General features: G+C 40.6%; 1 protein-coding gene across 7 annotated transcripts in view; it reads left to right on the forward strand.

The window, feature by feature from the left end:
• Positions 1-26,479, forward strand: part of AUTS2 (activator of transcription and developmental regulator AUTS2) — a 1,744,602-nt gene extending 1,718,123 nt beyond the window's left edge. For 4 of the 7 annotated variants that reach the window (XM_068268551.1, XM_068268553.1, XM_068268552.1 and 1 more), the window contains 7 exons: positions 5,975-6,125; positions 8,347-8,424; positions 9,880-9,963; positions 11,188-11,220; positions 12,019-12,054; positions 16,616-16,829; positions 22,008-26,479. In XM_068268551.1, coding sequence (XP_068124652.1) covers positions 5,975-6,125; positions 8,347-8,424; positions 9,880-9,963; positions 11,188-11,220; positions 12,019-12,054; positions 16,616-16,829; positions 22,008-23,232 — 1,821 coding nt within the window. In that variant the 3' untranslated portion in view covers positions 23,233-26,479. The remainder of the gene's footprint in view (positions 1-5,974; positions 6,126-8,346; positions 8,425-9,879; positions 9,964-11,187; positions 11,221-12,018; positions 12,055-16,615; positions 16,830-22,007) is intronic. The other 3 variants (XM_068268555.1, XM_068268556.1, XM_068268554.1) reach the window with 2 other exon arrangements.
• The last annotated feature ends 1,519 nt before the right edge of the window (positions 26,480-27,998 follow it).

A 27,998-nucleotide genomic window follows, 5' to 3' on the forward strand; every position in this document is an offset into this window, starting at 1 on the left:
TTTATGGTATATATGAGCAACTTAATTGCATTCTCACATTGAAGTGTTCACGGACTCACAGGTTGGGCCTAGAATCTAACAGCAACAGTTAAATAATTCACATTATTATTAAGACTGATGTCAAATGAGAATGTTGATTATTATTATTTAGTATTTATATAGCGCCAACATCTTCTGCAGCACTGTGCAGAGTATATTGTCTTTTCACTTATCTGTCCCTCAGAGCGGGTTACAATCTAATCCCCTCCATAGTCATATGTCTATGTATGCATCGTGTAGTTTATGTATTGTAGTCTAGGGCCCATTTAGGGGGAAGCCAATTAACCACTTTGAATCCCTGGCTACGCTTATCTACTCCACACAAAACTTTACTTGAAGCTCAGGGGAGTAGATAGGCGTACTTGTGATAAACAGTGTGCTGTATACCCAATAAGCTATCTGTGTATATAGGGTATCATTTTAACCGTGACAAGTGAGAGAATAGATTTTGTGTTGTTTGACAACTGAGGGCTAAGTCGTGTGATTTTTTTTTACCGGAAAACTGAATGAAAAGCAATAAAACTGTTATTTTCATGTACTCTGTACCCCCAAATAAATACTTGTAAAAAAAACAAAAGTGACAGCATTGAAAAGAGAATACATAGTTACCCTAGGGACTTAGCTTTTAAAATATGTATGCCATGAGAGTGTATTACTGTTAATCATGAAGATAAGGGCTTTAATTACTGATAGAGTACAATGAGAAAACAAAACACACAAACCAGAAACTAATATATTATCACCATACATTGTACTAGGAACATTATTTAAATGTTGAGATAACCAGGACAAATTAGCAAATACAATGTGTGGGTTTTACCTATGGTAACATTGTTTATTTGAAAACTATAGTGGATGGAAATGGAGAATCAGTGTATTTTTTCTTTTTTTTTCTCATTTTTCCCTTTAAAATGCACAGATAATAACATAATTACTAAAAGCAAATATCACCCTCACAAAGCATATTTTGTGGCAAAAAAAACAAGATATAGATCATTTACATCTGATGAGTAGCAATAAAGTTATTGGTGAATGAATGGGAGGAGCGCTGAAATGTGAAAATTGCTCTGGTTTTTAAGCAAAAAACCCTGTGGTGCTGAAGTGGTTAACTTACCTGTATGTTTTGGTATGTGTGAGGAAACCGGAGTGCCTACCTGGAGGAAACCTACACAGACATGGGGAGAACATACATACTCCATGCGGATCGTGCCCTGGTTGAGATTCAACAAGGAAAAGAGCTGGCACATCCAAAGTTAATCTTTATTAGTTCCATGTAACAATTATGGCCAACATTTTGGAGCCACGTGGGACCCCTTTATCAAGGCAATGTTTGCTCGGAGGCAAAGATCTGTCTGCTGCTGTGCAAAAGTTCCTGCAAAGGAAGTGGGAGTCAGGCTCCTCTTGACACTCGCAGAGAGCGATGTGTATCTTCTGGGATCAGCAGCAGCCAGGCTTCTCCTTCACTGGATACAGATATTTAAACAAAAGTTAGGAAAGTAATGAGACCAGGTTTAACATTGGTTGTTAAAGGACTTACGAGCCCAAAACCGGAAAAAAATGTGTTTACCTGTATCATTTTGTAACGCACGGAGGACGCCATCCGCGGCCTCCGTGCAGCTCCGCCGGGTCCCCGCTGCATTCGCTCCCCCCGGCCGGACCCCGACCCCACAGCCCGGGTCGGGCGCTCCTTCCTCCTCAAATATGGCCGCCGGAGGAGGCCGCGGCTGCGCAGTCCGCACCGACGCGAGTGCGGCTGCGCAGCTCTGGGGCCGCCCTCCCCGATCCACGCTACGTAGCGTGGATCGGAGAGGGAGGCCCCAGAGCTGCGCAGCCGCACTCGCGTCGGTGCGGACTGCGCAGCCGCGGCCTCCTCCGGCGGCCATATTTGAGGAGGAAGGAGCGCCCGACCCGGGCTGTGTGGTCGGGGTCCGGCCGGGGGGAGCGAATGCAGCGGGGACCCGGCGGAGCTGCACGGAGGCCGCGGATGGCGTCCTCCGTGCGTTACAAATTGATACAGGTAAACACATTTTTTTCGGGTTTTGGGCTCGTAAGTCCTTTAATGATTCTGGTACACAAATGTTACATTCACAGCATTTAGAGGCTACATTTTACATAATTTTTCTTATATTCCTTCAATAACAATTTGGGGATACCTACAGTTTTCCCCAACCCTGTCCTCAGGGCCCACCGACAGTGCATGTTTTATGGAAATCCACAGAGGTAGTTAATCAGCTCTGCTGAGACACTTAATTAACCTGTGGATGTTCGTGGTTTTCTGCAAAACATGTACAGTTGGTGGGCCTTGAGGATATGGTTGGGGAACTGTGCCATACAAGGTATAAGCTATAAGAGGCATGAAATGTCTCACGTCATCTACAGTGAAATAGTAAAATTCCACTCTAAGTGGAAATTTTGTTTTTAAATTATCCTGCAGTATTTACATATGGTATGTATGCAAGATAATATATATGCCCTGATGTCATCCATTCAAAGAATACCTTCTATCCTAAACTATGGCTGCCCACTTGTCTAGTCTTTTTTAGGGCTACAGCATGGTCAGTATATATATATATATATATATATATATATATATATATATATATATATATATATATATATATTAAAATAACTTTTTTTTTTTTTAAATCATTAAAGAGAAGTGTGCACATCTTTATGTTTTTAGCCCAAATGTAGACTAGACAAGCCTTACTGGCAAAAATAATAAAATTAGTGGTGCTTAAAAAGTTTTTGGCTATCAAGCTGTAACGATTGTGGAACTTTCTCCGTGATCAGCGCACAACGCGTGCGCTGACACGGCGGAAATCCTCCACAAGCGTGTAATTGCAGGCACCCAGCAAAAGGTGCTACGCACCTGTAGAGGGAAATTCCTGTCGGCAGATGGCGCTGGGGAGTGCAGAGGAACCAATCCTCTGTACCTCCACAAATGCCAGACAGGAATTGTACGAAGCGCAGAACGCAATCGCAAGAGAGGCGATTGCGAATGAGAATGAGCAAAGGGACAGGTTGTATGTGTGCGCGCCAATCCAGTCGCCACCCCACGACCGCGCACACACAACAGCAGATATGAAATAGGAACGCGATCGTGAGAGGTGCGATCGCCAGATGTGACACAAGGCAGATCAGGACAGAATACGAGGGTAGCAAAGGCACAGTAAATAATACAATGAGAAGATGCGGAAAACAACAAACGCTAGCTAACCGCGAACACCGCACTCATTCGCAACAGTGCACGTGGTTATGCGCGGTCTCCACGTGATAAGCACAATAGAGACTAGCACGCCTAACTAACCATCGACAGACAAACATGAAACAGAGGACGCGAACGCTTGCTTAACGGTTACCTCACCGAGCCTCCAGCAAGCGGTCGTAGCAGATAAGACAGACACATGAAAACAGGGACAAGCGAGAGATAGGATCCACAGCACTAGCGAAAAGTGGCTAGCGCGATCCAGATACAGAGTAGCAGAACAGAAGGATCCCCAGTGCTAGCGAAAAGTAGCTAGCGCGATCCCAGGAGACAGAACAGAAGGATCCCCAGCGCTAGCGAAAAGTAGCTAGCGCGATCCCAGGAGACAGAACAGAAGGATCCCCAGCGCTAGCGAAAAGTAGCTAGCGCAATTCCAGGAGACAGAACAGAAGGATCCCCAGCGCTAGCAAAAAGTAGCTAGTGCGATCCCAGGAGACAGAACAGAAGAGATAGCTGGTAGCAACCGCTGCACCAGCTATACTCCAAGAACAGAGATCAGAACCATTTCCTGTCAACCACCATGGGGACAGGACAATGGCAACAGGCAAGACAAGATAGAACAGGCAATACAGATAATACAATCCTAACTGCACTAGGGAAATCTGCCTAGCGCCGATTCAGGAATTACTCTAAGCTGATGTTCAAACAGAGAGCAAGGCTGACACCCCACCAGGAGTGTTACATAGGACGAAATCCTTATGAACAGCGAAGCATTGTGGGAAAGACATAGTACTTATAGTACACACCTCCAATGAATGTGGCCAGGCAATTTGCATGACAACGTATGCAAATTCCTCTGCAAGCACAAGCTGCAAAACTGACAGAAGCTCTTCTTTCCAGAGTCCTGCAGCATGCAAATCAAAACAATGGTCAAAAAGCTGCCTGCCTGCACAGGCAGCTGAGCAAATCATCACACAAGGCTGATGTCTTTCACTCCGTTTTAACATATAAAACTGATTTTTCACCTTGGGCTCCTCCTCTCTTTTAAAAATAGTCAAACTATCTAGTTTTAATAGCTATGTCTTGGCCTTCTTCTGAGTTTTATTTCTTTTGAAATTTCCACTTATCTGAAATACAAGACTTGGTGATCCCCACCCCATCCTTTTTTCTCTTTTGTTCATGTGTCTCTTTTCGGAGACCCTTGGAAACTGGGGAAACAATGTACAGACAGTCCCCTACATACAAATGACTCGAGTTACAACTTTTAGAGATACAAAAGTTGTCTTCATGTGCAAGATATACAATACTTTTTTATTATATATTTTTTGTTGTTACATGGTACAGTATTGTATAAACTGCTGTAAGTAGTGTAACTGATTTTATCAATCAATGTGTGATACAAATATCTTATGGTATAGAGGAATGTGTGTGACGATTGTGTTATTTTTGTTGTTTGTGTCTGCATAAGTCTGCATACACTTAGAATTTCATGTATGGTTGGTATTCCATGTTTGACCTCTTTGCCCTGAGAATGGTATCACTTTATGTTTAATTACGCAGCGCTGCATTGTAAGTTTCTGTTTTATTTTACGTGGGGAAAATTTTCCCTCAGAGACTGTGGTAACCAAATGAGACAAAACTATTAAAATAACTGCTAATCCACACAGGAGTTTGCAAATAGACTCCAATGATCACTCTTGTGTTTTCCCTAAAGCCAGAGTGTTAAGACAGCTACCTTATGTCAACATGCCTTTGCAAATGGCTGTTAAATTCCTGTGAAAATGATCCTATGATTTCTATCTTGTCTATATTTATCTGACTATCTCTATGTATCTATTCATCTAGCTTGGCCACTATATTTGCTGCAATAGCAGTAATGAAGTAATAGAATAATTTGAAATATTTTCACATTGGTATGTGCCTCAGACGATGGTGAGATCTGCTGGCATGATCCAGCTATTGAAGATGTTTTATATATACCCTAAATGTTCACTTTTCCCTAGCAAGCTCACAATACAAGGCACCTTTTGTTGAGGAACTTTACTTTTACTGTTACTTAGTGTCTGTGGCATAATATGTTATAGTTAATGAAAAGCGACAAATATCCCCGTCCATACTAAAATGAAGCTACATCTGAATTTGAGGATAAAACATTTAGTTTAGTAGGATGTCAGAGCTGCTCAGGATGATGCTCAATGGCTTTACCATCAGACTAGTTTCTGCTGACATCTTCAGCAAAGGTATCATGCCACTAATCTGTCTGCAGAGGAAAGCACAGTATGGAAAGCTTTTCAGCCTGAAATGTAACTGAACAAAATGCATCATCAGAACATGCCCGTTATTAGTAAATACATGTGTTTCAATATATCGGGAAGACTGAAAAACTATTTTTCAATCTTACATTTTCTGTATCCATTGTTTGCCATTTTATAGGACAGGAATTTGTCATTTCTTGTTATTACTGTACTGCTGACTCTGTGGAAGGTACACATTTTTGGAGACTTGTGCTTGCCTTCAAGTCATGTTTCCAATTTATCCTTTCCTAACTCTGTCTGTCACTTCTGATGATCAGATTTTTAAAAAAGGCGTAATTTCAATTATAGCACACACAAAGATCAGTTTTTGCAATTTCAAGGTGTGAATGTGCCATTTTGTATGGTCTTTAAAGCCTCCTTTCTTATGTGCCCACGAGGGAAATCTCAATTCCAGTCATGCTTTCCATTTCAGAAACAGATGCAGACAGATCCACACAAGCTGGATTTTGGCCTGAAGCCTGAGTTTCTGAGCAGACCACCAGGTCCGAGCCTCTTTGGAGCTCTACATCACCATCCGCACCCTCATGAACTGGCACGCCCTTCCACCTTGTTCTCTGCTGCCGGTGGGTATAAACTGAATTGCTTACACACTTTCTGAGCTTGCAGTCCAGTGAGCAGACAGGCGTAGGGTCATGCAGGGCTAAGCAATTTTACTCTGTATCTGATAACTACTAGTATTAACTCCAAGTGCTTAAAGGCCATTTACAGTCAGTGCTCAGTTTTTCTGTAGAACAGTTACAGTGTACTAAGTACAAATATGGAAGTTTTTCAGGGTTTTTTTTTATTATCATTATTTCTATGTACAATATTTTTTTTAGTGAATTTAAAGAGCTATTCTTAGCACTTGTATGTGTAGCATTGTTTTCATGACTACTGTGTAAAATGATTATGATCTTTGAAGAAATAAATTGTTCTTAAAAAAAAAAGTAAATTATTTGGTTTTAGAATGCAGATTTCCTCAGTGCCCACATAAGGAACACCACATTTTTGCAGGAAATGCACAGTATTCAGCTCAATTGTGTTGACCAGTTGTATTTGCTGGTGTTTCCATGTCATACAATTCATAACAGTAATCTGATATTGAATTTGTAATATGTTACTCGGCGTTTCTTAAGTTTTGTTGATCATTGTTTTTTTAACAGTCCTACAAGGTTTATGTTACTTATGCCACTATTTAGTTTCTGGAAATACGACATTAGATATCAGTACCCAGTAATGTATGTAAATCATGGTATCTGCCCCTCATACTGGATCAGCATTTCCATGGCATTTACAACCTTTAGGGTTGACTGACACTAAGCTGGAGCAGCCAGAATGAGTAGTATAAGAGAGCTTTAAAATGATATCCATCTTTCCATAGTCCTGTGTAATACAATGTAACTATGGAAAGATGGATATCATTTTAAAGCTCTCTCTCCTCTTTCTGGCGACACCTAAATCGTCGCCCTACGCCTTTTAGTTTTCTCTATTTTCGCGATTGAAATCGTGGCCGCGGCAATTTCAATCGCGAAAATAGCGAAAACTAAAAGGTGTAGGGCGGCGGTTTATATATTATTTGAAAGCGGAGAAAGAGAGCTTTAAAATGGTATGCATCTTTCCATAGTTTCTGCACTGCTCGGAGTCCCTTTAACCTCACCTCAGAAGTGTGATAACCCCCCCTCCCCTCCACCCCAAAATTCATCCCCTTTGCGTGACCATCCTAGTAGTTGCAAGTCCAAGTAGCTACAATTTAGCTCAGACTAGGACCCCTGCAACTTACTCCGATAATATATTATATTTAACCACCACATGCATGAATATGGATTCTGAACTTTTTATTTCTTGTTTGTTACATACCTGTTTTTGATTGATCTTCTGTAGTTCAACTCCGCTACAATTCTAGTTACGAGTTGCTATACTCTCAATATAAGTACTGTCCCCTGGGAAATGTAGTCCTTTTTTTTTCCTTTCCCGTAGGGCACTAATAATTATTATTATTCTTCCAATATATAATCAAAAGTCTTTCTTATGTCAATTGTATATTAGCATTGTTTAACCTCAATAGTTACTTTGAAAACCTGCCTCAGCAATTGAATGTATACATGCTGTTCATTGTATAAAATTCAATAAAAACTATTTACACAAAAAAAGATCCAATTTTATACAGTCAGTTGTCCCGAAAAATCAAAAGCTTTTATTTGTTTTCGATGGAGAAATACGATCAAATTTCCATTTTTTTTCGATTTCTTGAGATTGGACGGGTTGGAAATTCAGAACACTTTTATCAAGAATTGCATGGTGTGTGATGGATTGTGAAATTTTATTCAACCTGGAAAAAATTGTATGTAACTATTCAGTACATACCAAACTTTATTTATTCACTTTTTTCTCTTGATTATTCTAGCCAACCAATATTTGATCCCAAAATTGCGGTGATAATACGTGTGCGGTACCTCAAATATTCTGATGGTGTGTTGCCACCTCTAGGAAATAATAACTCCATTCTACTTGTCTGTTGTCTTTTTAGCCTAGTCATGCAGGAGTCCAATTTGTGACTGGCCAGTCTAACTGGAAAATACCAGAGTCTTTAGCTACCTAGACTCCTATGTGTTTGTTACCTTTTCACTATATAGCAGCTCCCCCCAAAAATGGAATTTAAACAAGCAGGTAGACAAAAGGAATTCAGTTTTTGTGCCTTCACATATTTAGTGTGTTTTGTAATTTTACTTGGTTTCATTCATTCCTGTGGTGCATAGATGTGTAGCATATATTTTGCTTACTTTTATTATTCATATTTGCTTTCAGGTGGTACACACCCAGCTGGGGCACCTTTTGGACCTCCACCGCATCACGGCAATTTTCTGAACCCTGCTGCACACCTTGGTAAATAACTATATAATACAAAAGCTGTATTTAATACCATACATTTTACTTAACTCAAAATTGTCTCATGACTTGTTATGCAAGTGCAGGGGTAGTGAAAGTCAATGATTTGAAAATGGAGAAATGTTTGTGTGTACAAGACCCATGGTGGTAATGTGTCCTCTTCTAATATTATAATTACCTGCATGTGTCTTTAATTCCCCCCTGCTCCCCGGTCTTCAGGAGCGCAGAGCCCCACTACAAGAAAACGCCATGGTGTTTCTCTATGTCAAGTAGAAAAAGCAACATGGATTTTTTTTTGCAGGGGGTGGGGCTACGCGCCAGAAGCCGGCGGCCCCGGAGCAAGGGTAGGCATCTGGTGGGAAATGACACAGCAAGAATGTATAACTTGCTATAAGAAGAGGGCCCATTAAGTGTATGATATTTACTGGAGTTCCCCATTAAGCACTAATTGTGGTGACCAAATTATGGAACGGAGTGTGCTGTCAGGTATGTGTCAGTTAAGCACCTGGATGCTCTGTTCTATTATAGAAATTCAGTTTAGGGGTACTTTAAAGAGAAACTGTGACCGAGAATTGAACTTCATCCCAATCAGTAGCTGATACCCCCTTTTATATGAGAAATGTATTCCGTTTCACAAACGGTTCATCAGGTGGCTCTGTATGGCTGATATTGTGGTGAAACCCCTCCCACGTGAAACATGGGGGACCATGGTACTCCTGGCAGTTTCCTGTCTGTGAACCTTGTTGCATTGTGGGAAATAGCTGTTTACAGCTGTTTCCAACTGCCAAAAAAAGCCAGCAGCAGCTACATCACCTGCCAGCAGTAAAAATGTCAGCATGTGATAAATTTCAGAATGTAAATCAGGGAGAAGAAAGATTTTACAATAGGCAATCACTGACTAAATCATTTATACATAATTATGGTAAAAATGAAGCACTTTTTTATTACATTATTTTCACTGGAGTTCCTCTTTAAGTATAAGTAAACTGCCTATTTTGGAATTAAGTTTAGCATATTCTGGTTGTGCTATTTAAAGAGCATGTTGGCCTATGTAAGCTGATATTAGACTGGTTGACATGGGCCACTCCCCCAGTGTTCTTGTACTCCAATTGTTTTTTTTCTCCATTGTATTCAGCATGTACAGTATGTATGGCAGTCATATTTTATATTATGGCAGCAGAGCACATACTAGAATAGTGTTTGTTCTTGCACTTATTGCATGAAACCAAAGCCTACCGTTAGACATGTACATTAAGCTACCTATTTTTATATTAGATGAGGCTTATTCAATAAATCATAATGGATGTGCTTGTGTCTGTGTGTGTATTTGCCAAGTTATGCTTAATTATTGCTTTTTGCATGGTTTCAATATTACCATAATTAGAACCAGATTGCAGCGGTAATAGCAGACAATTTCCGTACATTAGTCTTATCACTGATGTTGTTTTGTAGAACCATTTAACCGTCCATCAACATTTGGTGGTCTTGCTTCCGTGGGAGGAAATGCCTTCGGGGGACTTGGCAATCCCTCAGTCAGTAAGTAAACATTTTGCTGTATCTTTTCTTTTTAAGCTTAATAGAAATGAGGATTTGCAGAACAACAATAGGTGGAAAGCATCTGTAAATTGTTTATGCAGTCTGTCACATTGTGGCTCTTAAGTTTTGTGTAACGGTAGTATGAGCTACCCTTCCAGACAGAGTTAAGCTGGGACATGTATTGTAATAATTGAGTAAGATCATAGTTATAATATTGTTTTTAAAATTTGAAAAATGTTAAATGCGTCAAACAGAGTATGCATCGGGGCATTCGGAGTGTGATGGTAGAGCTACTAATGTGGGTAACATGTTACCTAAACAACAGCCAATATTAATGGAGACCAAGTGAGCTGTAAATAGATATGTTAATAAGAACCATCTGGTCTTCGTTTTTATGTTCCAGACTCTGTAAAAATGAGCCAGTGCTAGATAAGTCTTTTTTTTTTCTTCGGGCAATGAGATGTGATTACTTCTCTCTTAATGCAATGTTTCAATGTATTAGCACATCTGTTCTCAAGTACAGAAGATGTACGGTATCCAGAGCATTGTGTTAGAAGCATGGAACTGATGGAAGAAATTTGAAGAAACAGATTTATAGAGCTTTAAAACAAGTACTAACTTATTCCTTTAAGTCCGCATTGCAGTTGCTCTTTTTGTCAGGGAAGCTTAAGGCCAAGTCGAGGAACTGTAAAAACCTTGAGTTTATCCCAGGTGTCCTAACTGCATGCTTATGTGTAGGCCTTGTGAAATATTTGTGTAGACCACTCTCTAGAAAGTTACTACTTCCAGTCACTGGTCATAGGCAGTAAGAGAACAGTCAGTTATTGGAGGTGAGGTGTTGAAAGCAAGAACAATGAGAAGTGTAAATATCGGACAAGGGATACATTTACATGGCCAGTTGCCTGGGCCAGACTTTGTTTAAAATAGCAGGTCTTGTGGGTTGTTCTTAGAATTCAGTGGTTAGAATGTTCTAAGTATAGTCCAAGAAATGGCAACCAGTTCACCAGCAACAGGGCCATGGGTGCCCAGGTCTTATCCGTGCATGTGAAGAACGTAAGCTATCCCATCTGGTTCAGTTCTACAAAAAAACCTCTTGTAGTACAGTTTTCTGATAAACTTGGCCATGAGAGAAAGGTGTCAAAACACAAGGTGCATCACACCTTCCGGCATACGGGGTGGCGTAGGTGACCTTGTATGATGAATCACTTTTTTTTTGGCTTTCAGATCTCAACAGCTGTATTGGAGGCATAATCTTAGGCAAGTGGTTTTCATGTTTTTGCTGACATATATAAAATCTCTGAGGCACTTGGTTTAGTGAAATCTTAATGGCCGCACTTGGGGATAGTTACTAGAAATCACTTCTTAAAAACTCTTGCACTTTATACCTTTTGAAGGACAAATTTGTTTTTGAAGATATGAATTATAAATGTTATTTAGCTTTGACTTTATTTTTAACCACTGCTCAATCCACTGAATCTCCATTGGACTTCAGACATTTACATTAAACCTTATTAATTTAGACATATAATTGTGCCTTGGTTAGTATATACTGTAGTGTACCTAATTGTTTTCAAATAAAATGTATTTGTGTGTTCTCCTTTGAAACCTGGTTAGTTACATACATTTATTTTGTACCTGTGATGTCCTATTTCTCAGATATTCCTGCTTCTTGCCTGTACATTTGCTGACTCTCTGTGAAGTCCTATTCCGCAGATATTTCCACTTCTTTATTGTAGCATAGCAGTGAGTCAACAGGTAGGAAGTTTCAATGTTCAAGACAGAGTAAATGAGTGTAAATAACCATGCTTCAGAGGAAAACATGCAACACTTTATTAAGTAAACTGTAAGTAAAGGAATAATGATATCCTTTAATGTATTCTAGTGTATATTTAACAGTATATATTTGAACTATTAACTATCATATTATGTTGTAAAATGTAGTGCAATATCCATACTGTAATTACATTAATCGTCAAATAAGTGCATCTTTATGTATGTATCTAAGTCAGTTGGTACAACAGATTGCAGCCATGTCTTTTGTCTTTTTTTTTAAAGAAACAACCAGACACACCAACCTGTCCCTCCCTATGGGTTAGTACTGTTAATATTTATATTGCATATTATCATAAAAAAGTACATTTTAAAGGAAACCAGAGATCAAATTAAAAAAAGTTTTATACATACCTGGGGCTTCCTCCAGCCCCATGCGCATAGATTGCTCCCACGCTGCCTGTCCTCCGCTGCCTGCATCTCCGGTATCAGGTCCCGTTAGTTTTGCCAGTCGCAGCCAGTCTGCGCAAGAGGAAGTGCGCCCTCTATGTATCTCTCTGGTGGCCGCCGGAGAGATATGTAGAGAGAACACTTGCTCTAGCGCAGACTGGCCGCGACTGGCAGAACTAACGGGACCTGATACCGGAGATACAGGCAGCGGAGGAAGCCAGTTTGGGAACGATCCATGTGCATGGGGCTGGTCTCTGGTACACTTTAAGTAAACTGACAGAGACACTAATGTTTGGTTACATATTCATTTTTTTTATATGGATCAACTTTAAAAGCTATTTTAATATTTTAGTATCTAATGCTCAGGCTTAGAATTTCAGGCTCCTATTTGAATTAGTTTTCCGTATTTTTTCAGAATATATGGCACACTTTTTTATCCCCAAAACTGGGATAAAAAGTGGGTGTGTCCCATATTTCAAATATACAGTATTCCTGCTGCCGGAATAAACGTACCACATGCCGCCGTGCTCCTCTCCCCGTTGTTCTGGTCCTGCAGCTACACACATGAGCCTCTTCTCCTCCTGCAGCTTTCTGTACACTGTGGCTGCCTGCCGCTATAACACTATACTCTTACCTGATCCTGCTGCTGCGCTCCTCCCCCTCGCTTTGGTCCTGCAACTCCACACATGATGCTCTTCTCCTCCTGCAGCTTCCTGTACATTGTGGCTGCCTGTTGCTATACCGCTTTGGTCCTCCTTACTTCCTACTTCCTAATTAGTGGTTCCCTGCATGACCCCAGCGGCCCACCTGTGCCAGGGTCACGTGCGCTGCTTGGGTCACACAGAGAGCCACTAACTAGGAAGTAGCTGGCCAGAAAGAATAGAGGACCGAAGCGTTATAGCCTCAGGCGGCCGTGATGTACTGGAAGCTGCCGGAGGAGAAGAGGATCAGCTGCAGGATCTAAGCAAGGTGAAGAGGAGCGCAGCTGCCAGATCAGGTGAGAGTGATTGCAGTGGTAGTGTAGTGTAATGTAGAGCAGCTTAGATGGTAGGGAAGCAGAGACGCCCCTGACCCATAGATGGACCAGATTTAGCCTCCTATGGATAAAGCAAAATACAAATATTAGTTGGTAGTTAGACATCCCTATACAAACATGGACAGCTGGTTCTCCATTTGTCACGTGGGGCCAGGAACGTAACAGTCCAACTTTGCTGCTTATTTTCCAATGAGAGGAATTAATTGTTTCCTGATTCATCCAATTTCAAACTAAACAATAATTCTTTATTGTTTGCATACAACTTAAACTAAATCTGTAATAAAATTACTTTAAACTTGTACAAAACTTACACAATCAGAACCTAGTTGCTAGAGTAACGTGAACTTGCAAAATAAAACGGTTTTAGCATAATAGCTCAGCTCTGTGGACACTGTCTATATTAAAATGAACAAAAATGTAACACTAAGCAATAAAAAGGTCTACACAATCTGGCAGAGATCACTTCCCATTTTACACAGTGTCACCCTAGATAACAACTGATGGCATTAGTCAGAATATTAACCAGTAATGTTGTGTAGTTGTAGTATTGGTACTGATCCACCAGCACAGCTAGCAGCTGCAATTGCCTGCTTTGTAATGTCGGAAAAAGTGTATTTTCTCAATATTTCACATGAATCTGATAGCACTAACTGTGTGTTCTTAATAGTTGTTTGTATATTGAATTACTGGCTACAAATTTCCAGCTTTAGAACCATTGAATCATCATCAGATTGATATGTTATACACAGCAGATTATATATACACGTCACACCAGTGTATCACATTTATGTTACATAACAGACTCTTAGTGAAGGTTTCAGAAGTGGATACTGGATGATGGCCATGCCGCAGACATGTTTGGTCTGAGCAGTCATAATAGCCAGCTGTGCTGATGGTTCAGAATCAAAAAAGATTCTGGTTATGTAAGGAGTATACAGATTAAGCCTAATACACATAATAGATAGTTCTCTGCGGAGGCAGCCAGTGGGGTCCGTCTCTGCAGAGAATATAGTGTGTGTACAGCTTCCCTGATGCATCGCCCAGAGATACAAAGTGCTAGATCATCTGGGACGATCACATTGCTCTCCTCCTTACCACTTCTACTGAAAGCCGCTGCCTCCGGCACCAGATTGTCATCCCTCTTTCCCCCTACATAGCCTCAGAATGTGTAGCCTCACAGTGTATCTGTACAACACACTCTCCCGAACTGTCACCCGAGAGATCGTGTCCCGATCTCTGCAGGTGAGTTTTTTTGTGTGTGAGAACGCACCTTAATACTTTGTGGGAGAGGTTATACAACTGGAGCAGGCATTTTTGGCATACTGGTTTTAATTTTAAATTTAAAGTTATAATTTATTTATCCTTTTAACTATAGAAAGTGCTGATGGTAAGGTTGCATACTGTGAAGCCTTATAACCTATCAGGATGTGATCATGTTAAATGAGGCTACAGAAATCCCAGTAAAGGATCTGAAGCTTGCCAGGCTTTCACGTGTGTACATTTAGGGTCTTCTCCCCTAGGCAGGCAATTTGGGCAACACCATAGATCAATACAGCTGCACCTGGTGTATAATTTGGGGGCCGGACATAACAGTAGCCGGAGCCCAAGTTCACATAAAGAAGGGACAAGCAGTATAAGATGTAAGGTTTATAGTGGGGCTAGATTCAGTAGTAGCTAAGGGAGGGATTCATGTAAGGAGGCAGTAGAAGCCTTAGTAGAATATCAGCAGTATTGCTGACATTCTACTAGCAACTTATCCTGGCACCCAAATTTACTCTGTACCCTTTTTACATGAATGCCTTTTCCCACTCAAGTAATGTTACAGCCTCTCCTCCAGTTCATTGATAGGGTCATAGTCAAGTGAGGTGGGGCTCATGCCTACAGTCACTAGCAATTGGCACTCTATGCCTGCAAATCTGACAGTTTTGGCATACCAGTGACACATTCATGGCAGCTACATGGAAGGTATAGCCAGATATAATTTGGCCTCAGATTTGTTGATTTTCAATACCTGGAAAGATGTGTCATGCCCTAGTAGCTTGCTGGCAATCATGTCAATATGTTGAAATTGTTGGTTACCATCATCCTATATCTATTGTAGTTACAATATTGTCTTGTTTTACCACTAAAATGAAACCATTCCAAATAAAAAAAAATAGAAACTGACTATTGATAGTTTTAATTAACTGGGTCTTGTTAAATTAAGTAGTTTCCTTATGTTTTATGCTTTCAGTGAAACAGTTACAGCTTTGTAATGAGCTTACTTGATTGATGAAGCCGTAAGCATGTGTAGCGATTTAGCTGCTGAAGATATGTTAGAAAGTTGTGGGTGGATTTATTCTTGCCCATATTCATTACAGCTAAAATATCAAGCAAAGTACACAATTTAAGCTATTGTCATCCAAACCAATTGTTCTTGATTGTTGCTGGGGGCAGATTTGGAACATTGCTGCTCTTCTCCAGGTCAAGCAGGTGATAGGAGAAATGTTCCTACAGAAACAGTAGGTGTTGGGCAAGATTCATCATAGCTTATACTAGAGGGGTTGCCAGTTACACTGGGGGACTTCATTTCGCACTTTAAAGTCCATACACACACACACACACACATGATTAAAGTGGGTTGAGACAGCTGACAACTATCGCCTCAGCTAATAATCTGGCATGTGTAAAGCAGCTCCTTGACAAGCAACCATTGGCTAGTCAGTCTGTGTGTGCAGGCCTCTAGATGTTGGCCGAGACAATCACTAATGATTATTTTGGCTAAGGAAAACTGTTAGCATGTATATAGTTTTAGTAATCCATCATCCCTGAACAAGAACGCAGTCCCATAAGGCATTTCTTCAACTCAGTGATTGAAAATACAAATCATTTTATCATGTCCCTGAAAAGCCAAACATTGTACACCCAGAGCTGCTGGTCTACAGTATGCATGTAGCCAGCTAATTTGAAAATGGGATGTAATCCAGAGTGCATACAGCTGTTTCTGGCTAAATTGGCCTTTGTCAGTGCAAGACATGGATTGTTATGGTTCTGTGAATTGAACTTGCTGATAGACCCTTACAGAATATCCATGGTTGATTCTGATTCTCCCTGGCTTAACTGGGTAATCACTAACATTTTTATAGACATCAGTGTTCTCCCCAGAATTTTTTCCCAGCCGGGTGGTATGAAAAAATAGCCGGGTCGGATGAGATGAGAGAATGCAGGGCTGGCACTTCTCTGCTTACAGCACAGGAGGAGTTGAGCAGATAACAGCCGGGTGGTCACCAAAAATAGCCTGGGGAGAACACTGGACATTGATTATAAATACTGTATTTGCATAGCAAATTTACAACAAAAATGTGTTTTTATTAAAGTGATAGTGTCCCTTCAATTGTACTGCATTTTATTTTATAGCCACCAACTCAATGTTCAGCCATAAAGAAGGGCCAAATATGCAGAGCTTCAATAACCCTCACGAACCTTGGAATCGACTTCATCGAACGCCACCGTCTTTCCCAACACCTCCACCTTGGCTTAAGCCTGGAGAGCCTGAACGTAGTTCTTCCGCTACAGCTCACGATCGAGATTCAGAGAAGAGAGAACCACCTCCCAAAGAGGATAAAGAAAGGTAATAAAGTTATACAAATCATTCTGGCAAATGTATCATCGATCTAAGCCGGCTTCAGTTTCTAAAAATTGAATGAATAGTTCATTCTTTTTCATTGTAGTAAATCACTTAATAAAGTAAACCTGTTACTTTAAAAGGAGAGAAAGTCATATACTTACCTCAGTAAAGGAAAGCCTCTGTATCCTCCAGAGACTTTCCGCAGCCTCCTCAAGAGCACCGATCCAGCGCTGGGACCCTCTGGAATTTCATGGCCGCACTCCCATCTGTGAATGGGCGCAGCTGCACTGATCAGGTGCAAGAAGGCCTGCACAGTAGCATGAAGCCGCTCAAATTTGGTGGAAAAAGCCAAACCTGAAGGCTCCGTGCTCCTGGAATGGCAAGGTGGAAAACGAGAAGAAGAACAGGAGCGCTCCAATTGTGCAATACCTTTTCAATACATTAATTGTCCGCATAAGTGTGCGCTTGCAGTGTTAAAGTAGATAGTTGCGCGTGTCAAGCCGCCAGCAGGTCCTGACATGAACAAGGCATGGTTAACAGCGAAACGCCTAGTGACGCCAGATGGCTCTCACATGACCAGACTCCGCCCACCGCTCGTCCCTCCAGAAGTACACCGCTCCCGCAGCTCTATCTACTTTAACACTGTAATGCCCCATTGGAGCACGCCTGTTCTTCTTCTCGTTTTACACAGCTAACTGGCACCACCCAGTCTTTGGAGCAGCACCTAGGAGCAAAATTACCTCACACCCAGCCAGTATAGTGCAGCAGAGCACAGGACATAAAAATATCTGTTTCTTAATGGCAAGGTGTAGGCAGACATGGGATTATCCAGAGGGTTCCCTCTACTGGGATATCTAAATGGGGCACTTTTGTTTCCCTACAGTTGCACTTTGACATCAGAAACACCTCTGAAAAATAATACTGTAACTGTAGTTTCTTGAATGTGGAAGGATTTTAATAAGGTATGAGCTAAGTAAGGCCACTCCTCCTAAGTGTGTCAGCTGTAGGTTCAGCACAGGCACAGCATGGATCCCACTGACTCCCTTTGATCTTAATGAAGGATGGTCACAGATACAAAATTCAGAGTTTTAGCGAATGGTTTGAGAGGTGAATTTAATTGCAAGTAAACAGCCCACCAGCCAGCTTGGGGCTGTATGTAATTAGTAATCATTTTGAACAGCAGAAACTAGTAAAATGCTTTTTCTTAGACCAAAGCTATATCTAAGTGGTTTTCTTCATAGTGGGTTACTTTCTTATTTGAATGCTGCCTGCTGGGGCACTGCAATTCTAGTTACTAGTGAGTGGCTTCTCTGGTCAAGAGTGTGCTGACTTACACAGGCACGTAAAGTGACATTCCACATATTTAGAGAAATAAGTCATGCAAACGTAAAGAGCATACAGCAACTGTATATTTGAGAAATTATATTGTTAATTCCAAACATAAATGAGCACGACTCTATTTTAAATAAGTAAAGCATTTGCCAAGAGCACAATGTCCCAGCATGCACTATGAGAACCACCTAACATATCAATAGTAAGGATCTAAGAGCGAAAACAAATTGGATCAGAAAGCAAGCAAGTGAATGTACAAATCTTTATTTATAACCAACCACAAAAGATAAAAACAATACAACCATATCTGGGCCATAATCCCTAATATATAAAAGATATCTGGAAGCCTGTGCCAACATAAATCAATGAAAATATGTTTCACCTGAGGGTCTCTGCGGTAAATAATTAATCACAGTGCCAAAAAATTAGTAATAAATCAATTCATATGTAATAGCACTGTGCCGCACAGATAATCCACAGGAGAGACATATATGGGATGATCCCACACAGGGCTGTAACTAGAAATTACTGGGGCCCCCTCCCCCCCCTCACTTTTTGCACAGGTACACTGAGAACCCATGTTAATCAATTGACTAGTGCACACAAATGTGTTTCCCCATGCAGATAAAACAGTCAGCAGTGAAGCGCTGCACGCATTTTCTCTATCAATTACATTAGCATCTGTGATAAAACGTGCATGTTTTCACACATACAGACACAGATGGTGTGCAGAAAATGCATACAGAAATCCGACAGACCAGTGTGCTTCCAGCCTCAGCTTATTACACTCACTCTGTCCATCTCTGATAGAGCAGAACTGGCTCTGCAGACTTCTCCAGCATCACTACAGTATGAGAGGTTGGGGGCTGGGCGTTGTACACTAGAGCCTGCTGCACACTGAATAAGGACTGTATACAAATCTTTGTCTACAAAACTTTGTATGATTCCTTATCAGTGGCTGAGCAGATGCAGTCATTAGAACAATTGTGCAAAAAGTTTTTCCCTTTGTGCCCTTAGTTGTCAGTCTCTCAGGACAGGAAAAAGAAACTTCTCCCCCCACAGGGCCCTCTGCTGCTTATGGGCCCCCCTGCGGCTGCATCCCTTGCAGGGTCTATTGTTACGCCCCCGAACCCACAATAAGTAATATAACAATTCCTAGATCTGTGGGCAGCGCGCTTACATCCACTCTGGGCCTTCCTACATTTTCTATTTGGTAAGCCTCCTGCCTATTTCCCTACTCTGCTGCGTTGTATCACTTTTTTCACCTTCATTGTGAGCCAGCGCGTTCTATTTTCTTTTGTCTGAGCTATTTTTTCACTCCTCTACCAAAAATGTCTTTATTGATCACTTTATTACTGACTACCTCTACCTCACTTTCACTTACCTCACTTTTACCTACTTCTTAACATTTTCTATATAAATTGTCCACTCCACTATTTGTATTATTTATTGCCTAGTTTTAATATATTTAATTTCATAGCACTAGCACTTTATTAGCAGCAGATCTAGGAATTGTATTACTTATTGTGGGATCATCCCATATATGTCTCTCCTGTGGATTATCTGTGCGGCACAGAGCTATTACACATGAATTGATTTATTACTAATTTTTTGGCACTGTGATTAATTATTTACCGCAGAGACCCTCAGGTGAAACATATTTTCATTGATTTATGTTGGCACAGGCTTCCAGATATCTGATATATTAGGGATTATGGCCCAGATGTGGTTGTATTGTTTTTAATTGGTTTTATCTTTTGTGGTTGGTTATAAATAAAGATTTGTACATTTACTTGCTTGCTTCCTGATCCAATTTGTTCGCTCTTAGAGCCTTACTATTGATATGTCTTGTGTCTTTTGTTGTTTATAGTTCATAGTTTTAGGTCGCTGACCTTCCCCTGACTTGGCCTATTATTGGCATATATAGCTATCTTAGCTTCATAGATATGTCTGCTTGTATGTTCAGGTTTCAACCAGCATGCACTATGAGTTCATAGTAAAATCCCAGCTTAGGACCTGTCCACACTTGTCAGTTTTTGGGCTTGTTTACACTACTAGAGCTTTTCAAAGCACTTTGTGATTTTAAACCTCTTGCTAATGCTATCCCATGTGTGTGTTCACACTGGAGCGATGTGATTTTGTAAAAATCCCCCATAGCATTGCATTAGCAAGAGCTTTTAAAATCTCTAGCACTTAAAAGCTCTTGTACTGTGAACAATGTGCATTTTCTGCACAGGAAAACTGAGAACCAATGTTAATCAATGGGCTAGTTCACACTTGACTGCATAATTTACATGCAGAAAGACTATTGAAAACAGCACTGTCAGACAACTCGTGCAGAAATACTGGTAGACAAGTGTGGAGCAGCTATACTAGTCCTAACACAAGAAAATTAAGGCAAAAGAAAACATATTGGTACATTGGTATGTGACATATTGGTTCATTTCTATAATCATTTACTCTGTTTATTAATAACATTTTCAAAAACATGTTACTGTATATGGCTATTTATGTTGGACATATCATTGAAAGGCCTGGGGCTCACTAGCAATCGCAAGAACAATATTTGGAGTGATTTATCTACAAAGCAGAAAGAAAATATACATTGTAGCCTCCATATCACTTTAATTTCTTTTACATCACCCCTCTTTTTAAAATGTTACTACTGTATAGACAGAAGTGCCAGAAAAGTACAGAAAATATTTTGTTAAAATCACTGTAATCTGACTCTAATGGTGCAGTTCACAACAGCTTTAGAAGGGAAGCTGTACATGAAATACGTGAAAGAAGCACAAACCCTTTGTGGCAAACTTAATGAAAACAGTGGAAGGAAATTGAAGCAATTGGTCACACACCATTCATTTTGTTATAGTTATTTTAATTTGAGAATTACATCATCCAGTTTTTAAGATTGCAACATTTGAAAAATCTGACCAATGTATCACACACCTGTGTTCAACATTTCCCCAATTATAGAAAAAAAAATATTAAAAACTTTGAAAAATTGCTTGGGTCTATAAATTAAGAAATCGACACTCTATTCTACACCATTACGTTTTCTGAAAAATGTATCAGAAAATATAGTACAGGTAGTCCCCGGCTTACGAACAACCCACCGATACGGATGGCATAGAGTCTGTGGGAACTAGTTAAAAAAAACAAAAAACTTTAAGGCTTTTAAACTTGTGTAAGCAGGTACAGGAGGCTGAGGTGACTCAGTGGGGGACACTGGAGGCACTGGGGGGGCACAGAGGAGGTACAGGGGACTGAGATTGCTCAGTGTTCCGACTTAAAGCGGATCTGAAGATATAAAAAAACAAAGCTTCACTTACCTGGGGTTTCTGCAAGCTTCCTGCAGCCACCCGATGCCTGCAACATTACCATATGATTCTCCTTTCCCCGCCACGGCTCACTTTCACTTCTGGCAGTCGCTGTCCACTGCACCTGCGTGGCCTTGCCGTGTGCGTCCTCGTTCATCTCGTACTGCACCTGCGCAGGGTGCTCCTGGCCACGGGAGCGCGGATGAGGATGTGCGCAGCCAGGGCCGTGCAGGGACAGTGGACGTCAACTTACAAGTTGGCGTGAACAAAAGTGGGCCACAGCAGGGCAGTGGAGGATCGTTTGGAAACGGCATGGGCACAGGACAGCTGCAGGGGGCTGGCAGAAGCCCTAGGTTTCTTATATATCTTCAGGTCTGCTTTAAGAACAGATTTAGGTTAAGAACAAACCTACAGTCCCTATCTCGTTTGTTAACCAGTGACTACCTGTATAGAAATTATAGCATGATATGTATTTATATTTATCACTGTACATCATATTGCGGTACATTAACATTTTTCGTTTCTTTAGAGAAATCATTGAGAAAAGGCACTCAAGTCATCCTTCACCAGCACCTGTTCCACAAGTTAATTCCTTGGGACATAATCGCAGTTTATCTGAGCAAAGCAGAAGCCACTTAAATAATGAGGTACGAGAAAAAGAGAAGTCCAAGGACCGTGAACGAGATCACTCTGATTCCTGGAAAGAAGCTAATGTGGAAGAACACAAAGCAAAAGAAAATCATATATCCGAAAAGGAGAACATTGTACATGAAAGTAGAGCAGTGGAGGAAGCCAAACAGCTGTCACGGGTACCCTCACCCTATGTTAGGCCCCCAGTGATGGAAAGCACTAGACCTAATAGCACTTCAAACAGAGATGAGAGAAAAAATGAAACTTATGAAAGTCAGAAGAAAAGTAATGATGTCAAAGTAAAAGAGGAAAGAAAAGAAGATCATGATGTATTGGTTTCTGAAGCTCCTACTATTCATAGAGCATCTGAGCAACCCCCTCCAATATCCACATCAAATGTTCATCCAAGCCATTTAGGACCCATGCAAATGGCTGTAGGTGTAACAGGGATGCACCCAATGAGCAGCATCGGTGGTTTAGATAGAACTCGCATGATGAATCCTTTTATGGGTATAAGTCCAATCCCAGGTGGTGAACGTTTTCCATATCCATCATTTCATTGGGATCCTATGAGAGATCCACTACGAGATCCTTATAGAGGACTAGATATACATAGGCGAGATCCCCTTGGAAGAGATTTTTTGTTGCGAAATGATCCTCTTCATCGCCTTAGTGCGCCAAGGTTATATGAAACGGACAGATCATTCAGAGACAGAGAACCCCATGATTACAACCATCACCACCATCACCTTTCTGTTGACCCACGAAGGGAACACGAGAGAAACCAGCTGGAAGAGCGGGAAAGGTTGCATATGCTTCGAGAGGACTATGAACATGCACGTTTACATGCAGTTCATCCAGCTGCATTGGACGGACACCTGCCCCACCCTAGTTTAATCACTCCAGGAATTTCTAGCATGCACTATCCCAGGGTCAGTCCCACAGCAGGACATCAAAATGGACTTCTTAATAAGACCCCACCTACAGCTGCACTAAGTGCTCCCCCACCCCTTATTTCTACTTTGGGAGGCCGACCAGGGTCCCCCAGGAGGACTACTCCACTGACCACAGAGATAAGAGACAGACCTCCTTCTCACACACTCAAAGATATTGAAGCACGATGAATTGTGAATATATAGAGGCGCTTGAGGACATTTAGCCTGATTACTTTACAATCAGAGCAAGACTTGACTTACAATCTTTGTACAAATGTAAAGTCTCTAAGAGCAATGATTTTCACTTTTTGTATATTATACCTTGCAGATTTCCAGATCTTTTAGCGAATTCAAATGTTTGTCTTTGACTGATTTATTTTACTAATGTAAAGCATTTGGTTGGAACTGAAGGAAATAATTCACTTGACTTATTTGGACTGTATCAGACTTGTGATAATGAAAGAAAATGTAAATATGTATTTACAATGAATTGCTTCATTGGTTATTGGTTCATATATGCAAAAGGATAGGATGAAAGCTTTACTGTGTACAAATGTAAATAGACATAATACAATAATACTTCTTAAACTGTGCAGTTTACAACCTTCCTATTTATAACACAGTCTGCCCTTACTGTGTATATTATTAGAGACAACTAAACGCCTCAACTATGCAATTATTACGTAGGCTTTCAACATAAAGCCATTCTAACTCAAAAGAAGCTTTTTCCCACACTCACATGATAACTAAAGTCATATTGTCCCTAAGAAATTCATGTTACCATACCTGTGCTTAGGTTCCTTTTTTTTCAGCATTCTAAATGAAGATATCACAAATAAGCCTCATAATTAGGGTCATGTGACACCGGCAATTCCCCAGCTGGCAGTACTGCAATACGGAGGCTTGCAATGGAATAAGCTATAAGCTGCTAAAAAAAAACAAGCTCTTTGTTGGTCCGTTACTAGTGCATGAATGTCAATAGCATCCAAGCTAGTGGCAGGTAAATTGCTTTCCGAGCTAGTGATGGAGTGATTCCATACAGCTGCATTCTGGCAGTTCCTCACCAGCATTGAGACACTCGCCAGAATCATTGGGGAATTGCTCATGTGAAACTGGCCTTGAGCTGCAGCAGGCTACAGATAATAAAGCTGAGTCATAGGCAGTGTGGTCTATTTAATAACATAGTAAAAAGAGCAGAGATGTCATGTAATTCATAGCAACAAGTCCTGGAGTAGAGGTAGACATTTCAATTCCTCAATAGCAACACTGCATCTTCAATCCCCTTTCTCCTGCAGCAGGCTGATATAGGCTGTTCTTTTCCCTTACAACCACCTCAGTAATCAATGGTCATGAGTAGATTATGAGTTCTTTGATTACTCTGAATCAGTGTCTCCCAAGCCTGTTTTCAGTTCCTACTCAAAGTGCTTTTGTGGATACTTAATTCAGATTGCTGAGCCACTAATGGACAGTGTTGGCGGGAGTTGAGAAGGGGTTTTGAAAACACTGCCCTATATAATTCTTGTCTAGGTTAAACTAGGTATAGAACATACCTAGCCTAGCTTATCTCTGGACACACACTCTGCCAAGTCTGGTGACATAATAATGTGTATTTGGATTGGATTGCTCTCCTTAGTATTCCTAGGAGTCATTCACACTAGTCACTTTGTTTCGCAACTTCAAAATGTTGTAAGACAGGTTTTTGTTTTAAATGTTGGGTCATACTACTTTGGGGCACAGCACACAGAGTTTCAAGCTGAAATTGCTCTCCCCATGATAAGAGCTCATCAGCAGCCCACTGCTCCAGCTCTGTCCTATCCCAGCAGTGGTAGAGCTCACCTCTCTGAGCTACACTTAATCCAGAATGTGGTAAAAGGCATACATTTTATCCAACACATACCATACTTTGTGACACTGGATACAATGGTGTGGTCACGTAGAGGTGAGCATTGTCACTGCTGGTTAGGGAGAAGAGAAGCAACAGGCACCAAGGTATGGGAGGGGTTCTAGGAGTGCCAGGGAACACACTTTGGTAACTGAAAGGTAGGAAGTGGACTTGACTTGTGGGGACCATCCAAACATCAGGCCTCATTGCAGTCCAAATGGTGGTTCTTACAGGTTCTTACATAAATAAACACATTATGATCTAAATGAGAAGCCTGGTCTGCATTGGTATGGGGAAATGCGAAGGGCTGTGCACAAATCTGCACCTTTTGTAGTCTGAACGGACCACACATAGACAATACATAGTCTAGTACCCAGGTCGCCTTTGCTTTCAGCTTTGCCCTTCAGGGTTTTTTGAACCTCGTACAACATGCCCACAGTTTACATAGGATCTTCATTTTTTTCTTCTGAATACAAAAGATGCATTTCATATCAGCGAAAATCATTTACACTGTGGTCATGCTGCTCTCAGTGAGCCTTAATAGCAGCATATAAGAGGTCCTCTTGGCATTCTAGTATGACTGCTGTAGTACCAAGTAGAGACAGAGATTCCAGCCAGTCAGCTAGATAAGCCCTTGTGGAGCTATAAGCAGAAAACACAAACATCACTGCAAAAGCTATAGCAATCACATGGCCTTTATAATGTGCCATGCAAGAAAAATAACCAGTAATACATTTTAGATGTATCCCTTTGGTGTTGCTTGACTCATATTATGTCCAGGTTACTTTTGCTCTTTGCACTATATTATTAAATACATAGTCACATGCCAGAAACAATGACTCAAACCCCACATTTGATACTGCAGAAAAACCTGGCATCGGTTAATTTAATACGACACTTATTTTCCGTGTTGTGATTCAAAATGTACTGACAAATTCAACATCTGCCTGGGTGTTTGCACCAATTCATGATCCAGTATTTACAGTAGCTTGCTTACATCAGAGCCCACTGGAGAGGATATGACTTTATCAGAATTAAATACTATACACATTTGGTTTACTGGGTTGTAAATTATATGTATGAAACAAACACAGTCCATTGGTCTTCTGGTGTATTAAAGTGATATCTTGAGTTGTTATCCTGTTTTTGGCAAAAAGAAAATCAAAACACAGAGTAAAACTCCCAACAGTTGTTTCTAATAAGCAGAGATCTATTTTAGTAGTCATCTGAAGGTTTAGTTGTGAGCTTCAGATTTTGTGAACTCCAGATGTTGTGCAGTGTTTTTTTAAGGAACAAACCCTCCCAAAATATGTACACTGGAACAGTAGTGGTAGCTTTCAGTATTGTAAAGAGATTGTTATATACAAACCTTTTGCTGTTTATCCTGTATGTAAGAATTTTCCTTTTTAGGTCATATGTAAAGAGGAAAAAAAGAACTGAAAAGGAAAAAAATCAAAACATAAAAATGAAGCAACTCGATCTTCAGCATGTTCCTCATCAGCGAAGACTTGTGTTATGTAAATTGTGCCATGTTATTAAAAAAATGTGAACTAATGTACATTTCAGGTGCTTATTTGTGTGAAGTGCCCATCAATTTTCAGAAAGGGCTGTTCTTGGGTTTTTGAGGTCAGTTTTTTTAAAAATTTTCACATTCGGGACTTGGTGATGCAAAAAGCCATCTTCAAAGCAATATAGATAGTTTATTATTGTTGTACCAGGACACCCATTATCTTTCATTTTCACAAGGATATAGAAGGAATCGCACTACTGTCTAGAATGTGTTGCATTCTATTTACTGCAATGCTTCACACTACATGTGATGGGTGTCACCCTCCATCAGGTGTGACATCTTATCACCACCATTCACTGTTAATAAATCCAACAGGAGGTAGTACTCCCCAGGATAGGCCAGGTGTCAATTCATCACCTGATGGGTGTATAAACAGTGAGTGGCGGTGGTAGGATGTCAGCAAATACATAAGTAAAAGAAGTGCCAGTCCTACACTCAGTAGCCGGAGAAAGGTCATCAGCCAAGCAAGCCAGAGGTTAGAAGCCAGGAAGATGATTAGCCAAACCAGAAGTCAAAAGCCCAGCTTATGGTCAACACAATAGTCAAAATGTGTATAAACAGAATGGAAGTAAAGTATCCAGTACTCTCATTCTTTTAAACCTAGGGTATGAGTTCAGTTTTTTTGTCAGTGTATCACAATATAACATATTTACTGTTGTCAATAAATTATTATATCTTAGTCTGTAAAAATATAACGTGAAAGGTGGGAAACACTGGTATGGGGGCCCTATAATCTCCTATTGCCCGGGGGCCCCATGAGTTGTCAGTCCGCCCCTGCAGCTCCCATATATCTGTTTAACTCCACATTGGCTATAAGCTTCTCTATCTCCTCTCTTCATGATGTCATCATTCTGGTACCTTTGCTGTGTATTGTTGTTAACATTAGCACATCCCTCTTGGAGACTATGTTGCTATCCCTTTCTTGATTTTCTGCCAGTGATCTTCAGGGGCAGACCTGGGGATTTGGCCTTATGGTACCTAGTCTACAGTCTGTTGCGAAAATAAATATTTTAAAAGTAGTACACTGACATAAATATTGTCAGTGTACAAATGGTAGCCTTTGTTTAACAAGGGATTGATTAATTCAAGAACGATTTTACAATTTAGCAATTTTCACCCATGTATGGTGGGCACCCATCAGGCTTCAGATGACTTTTGTACTCTCTGAATGCAAAAGTATAGCCTGTCCCACTCTCAAAAAAAGTTTTTATAGCTTGAACCCATACCAGGTATGTTTAATGGGAATATACTGCCTGATCCCCAGCCTGCCATGAAACGGAATGAGGAACTCATCTATAGCAATATGCTTTCCTGGCATATAGACATCTCTGAAAATATCATTAAGGTAACTCAAAAAGAGGAATTTATAGAGGTGGTTATGGGCTGGATCATCCCTAGCCAGGTTTTGAGAATGGTCATTGAAATGCAGGCACTTTAGCAGCATAGTGGTCAGCAGCATTTAAAGCAAACCTGTAACGAAAAAAAACCTCCCCTGGGGGGTAC

This window comes from Hyperolius riggenbachi, chromosome 2 (assembly GCF_040937935.1).
Source record: "Hyperolius riggenbachi isolate aHypRig1 chromosome 2, aHypRig1.pri, whole genome shotgun sequence".
NCBI classification, from domain to species: Eukaryota; Metazoa; Chordata; class Amphibia; order Anura; family Hyperoliidae; genus Hyperolius; species Hyperolius riggenbachi.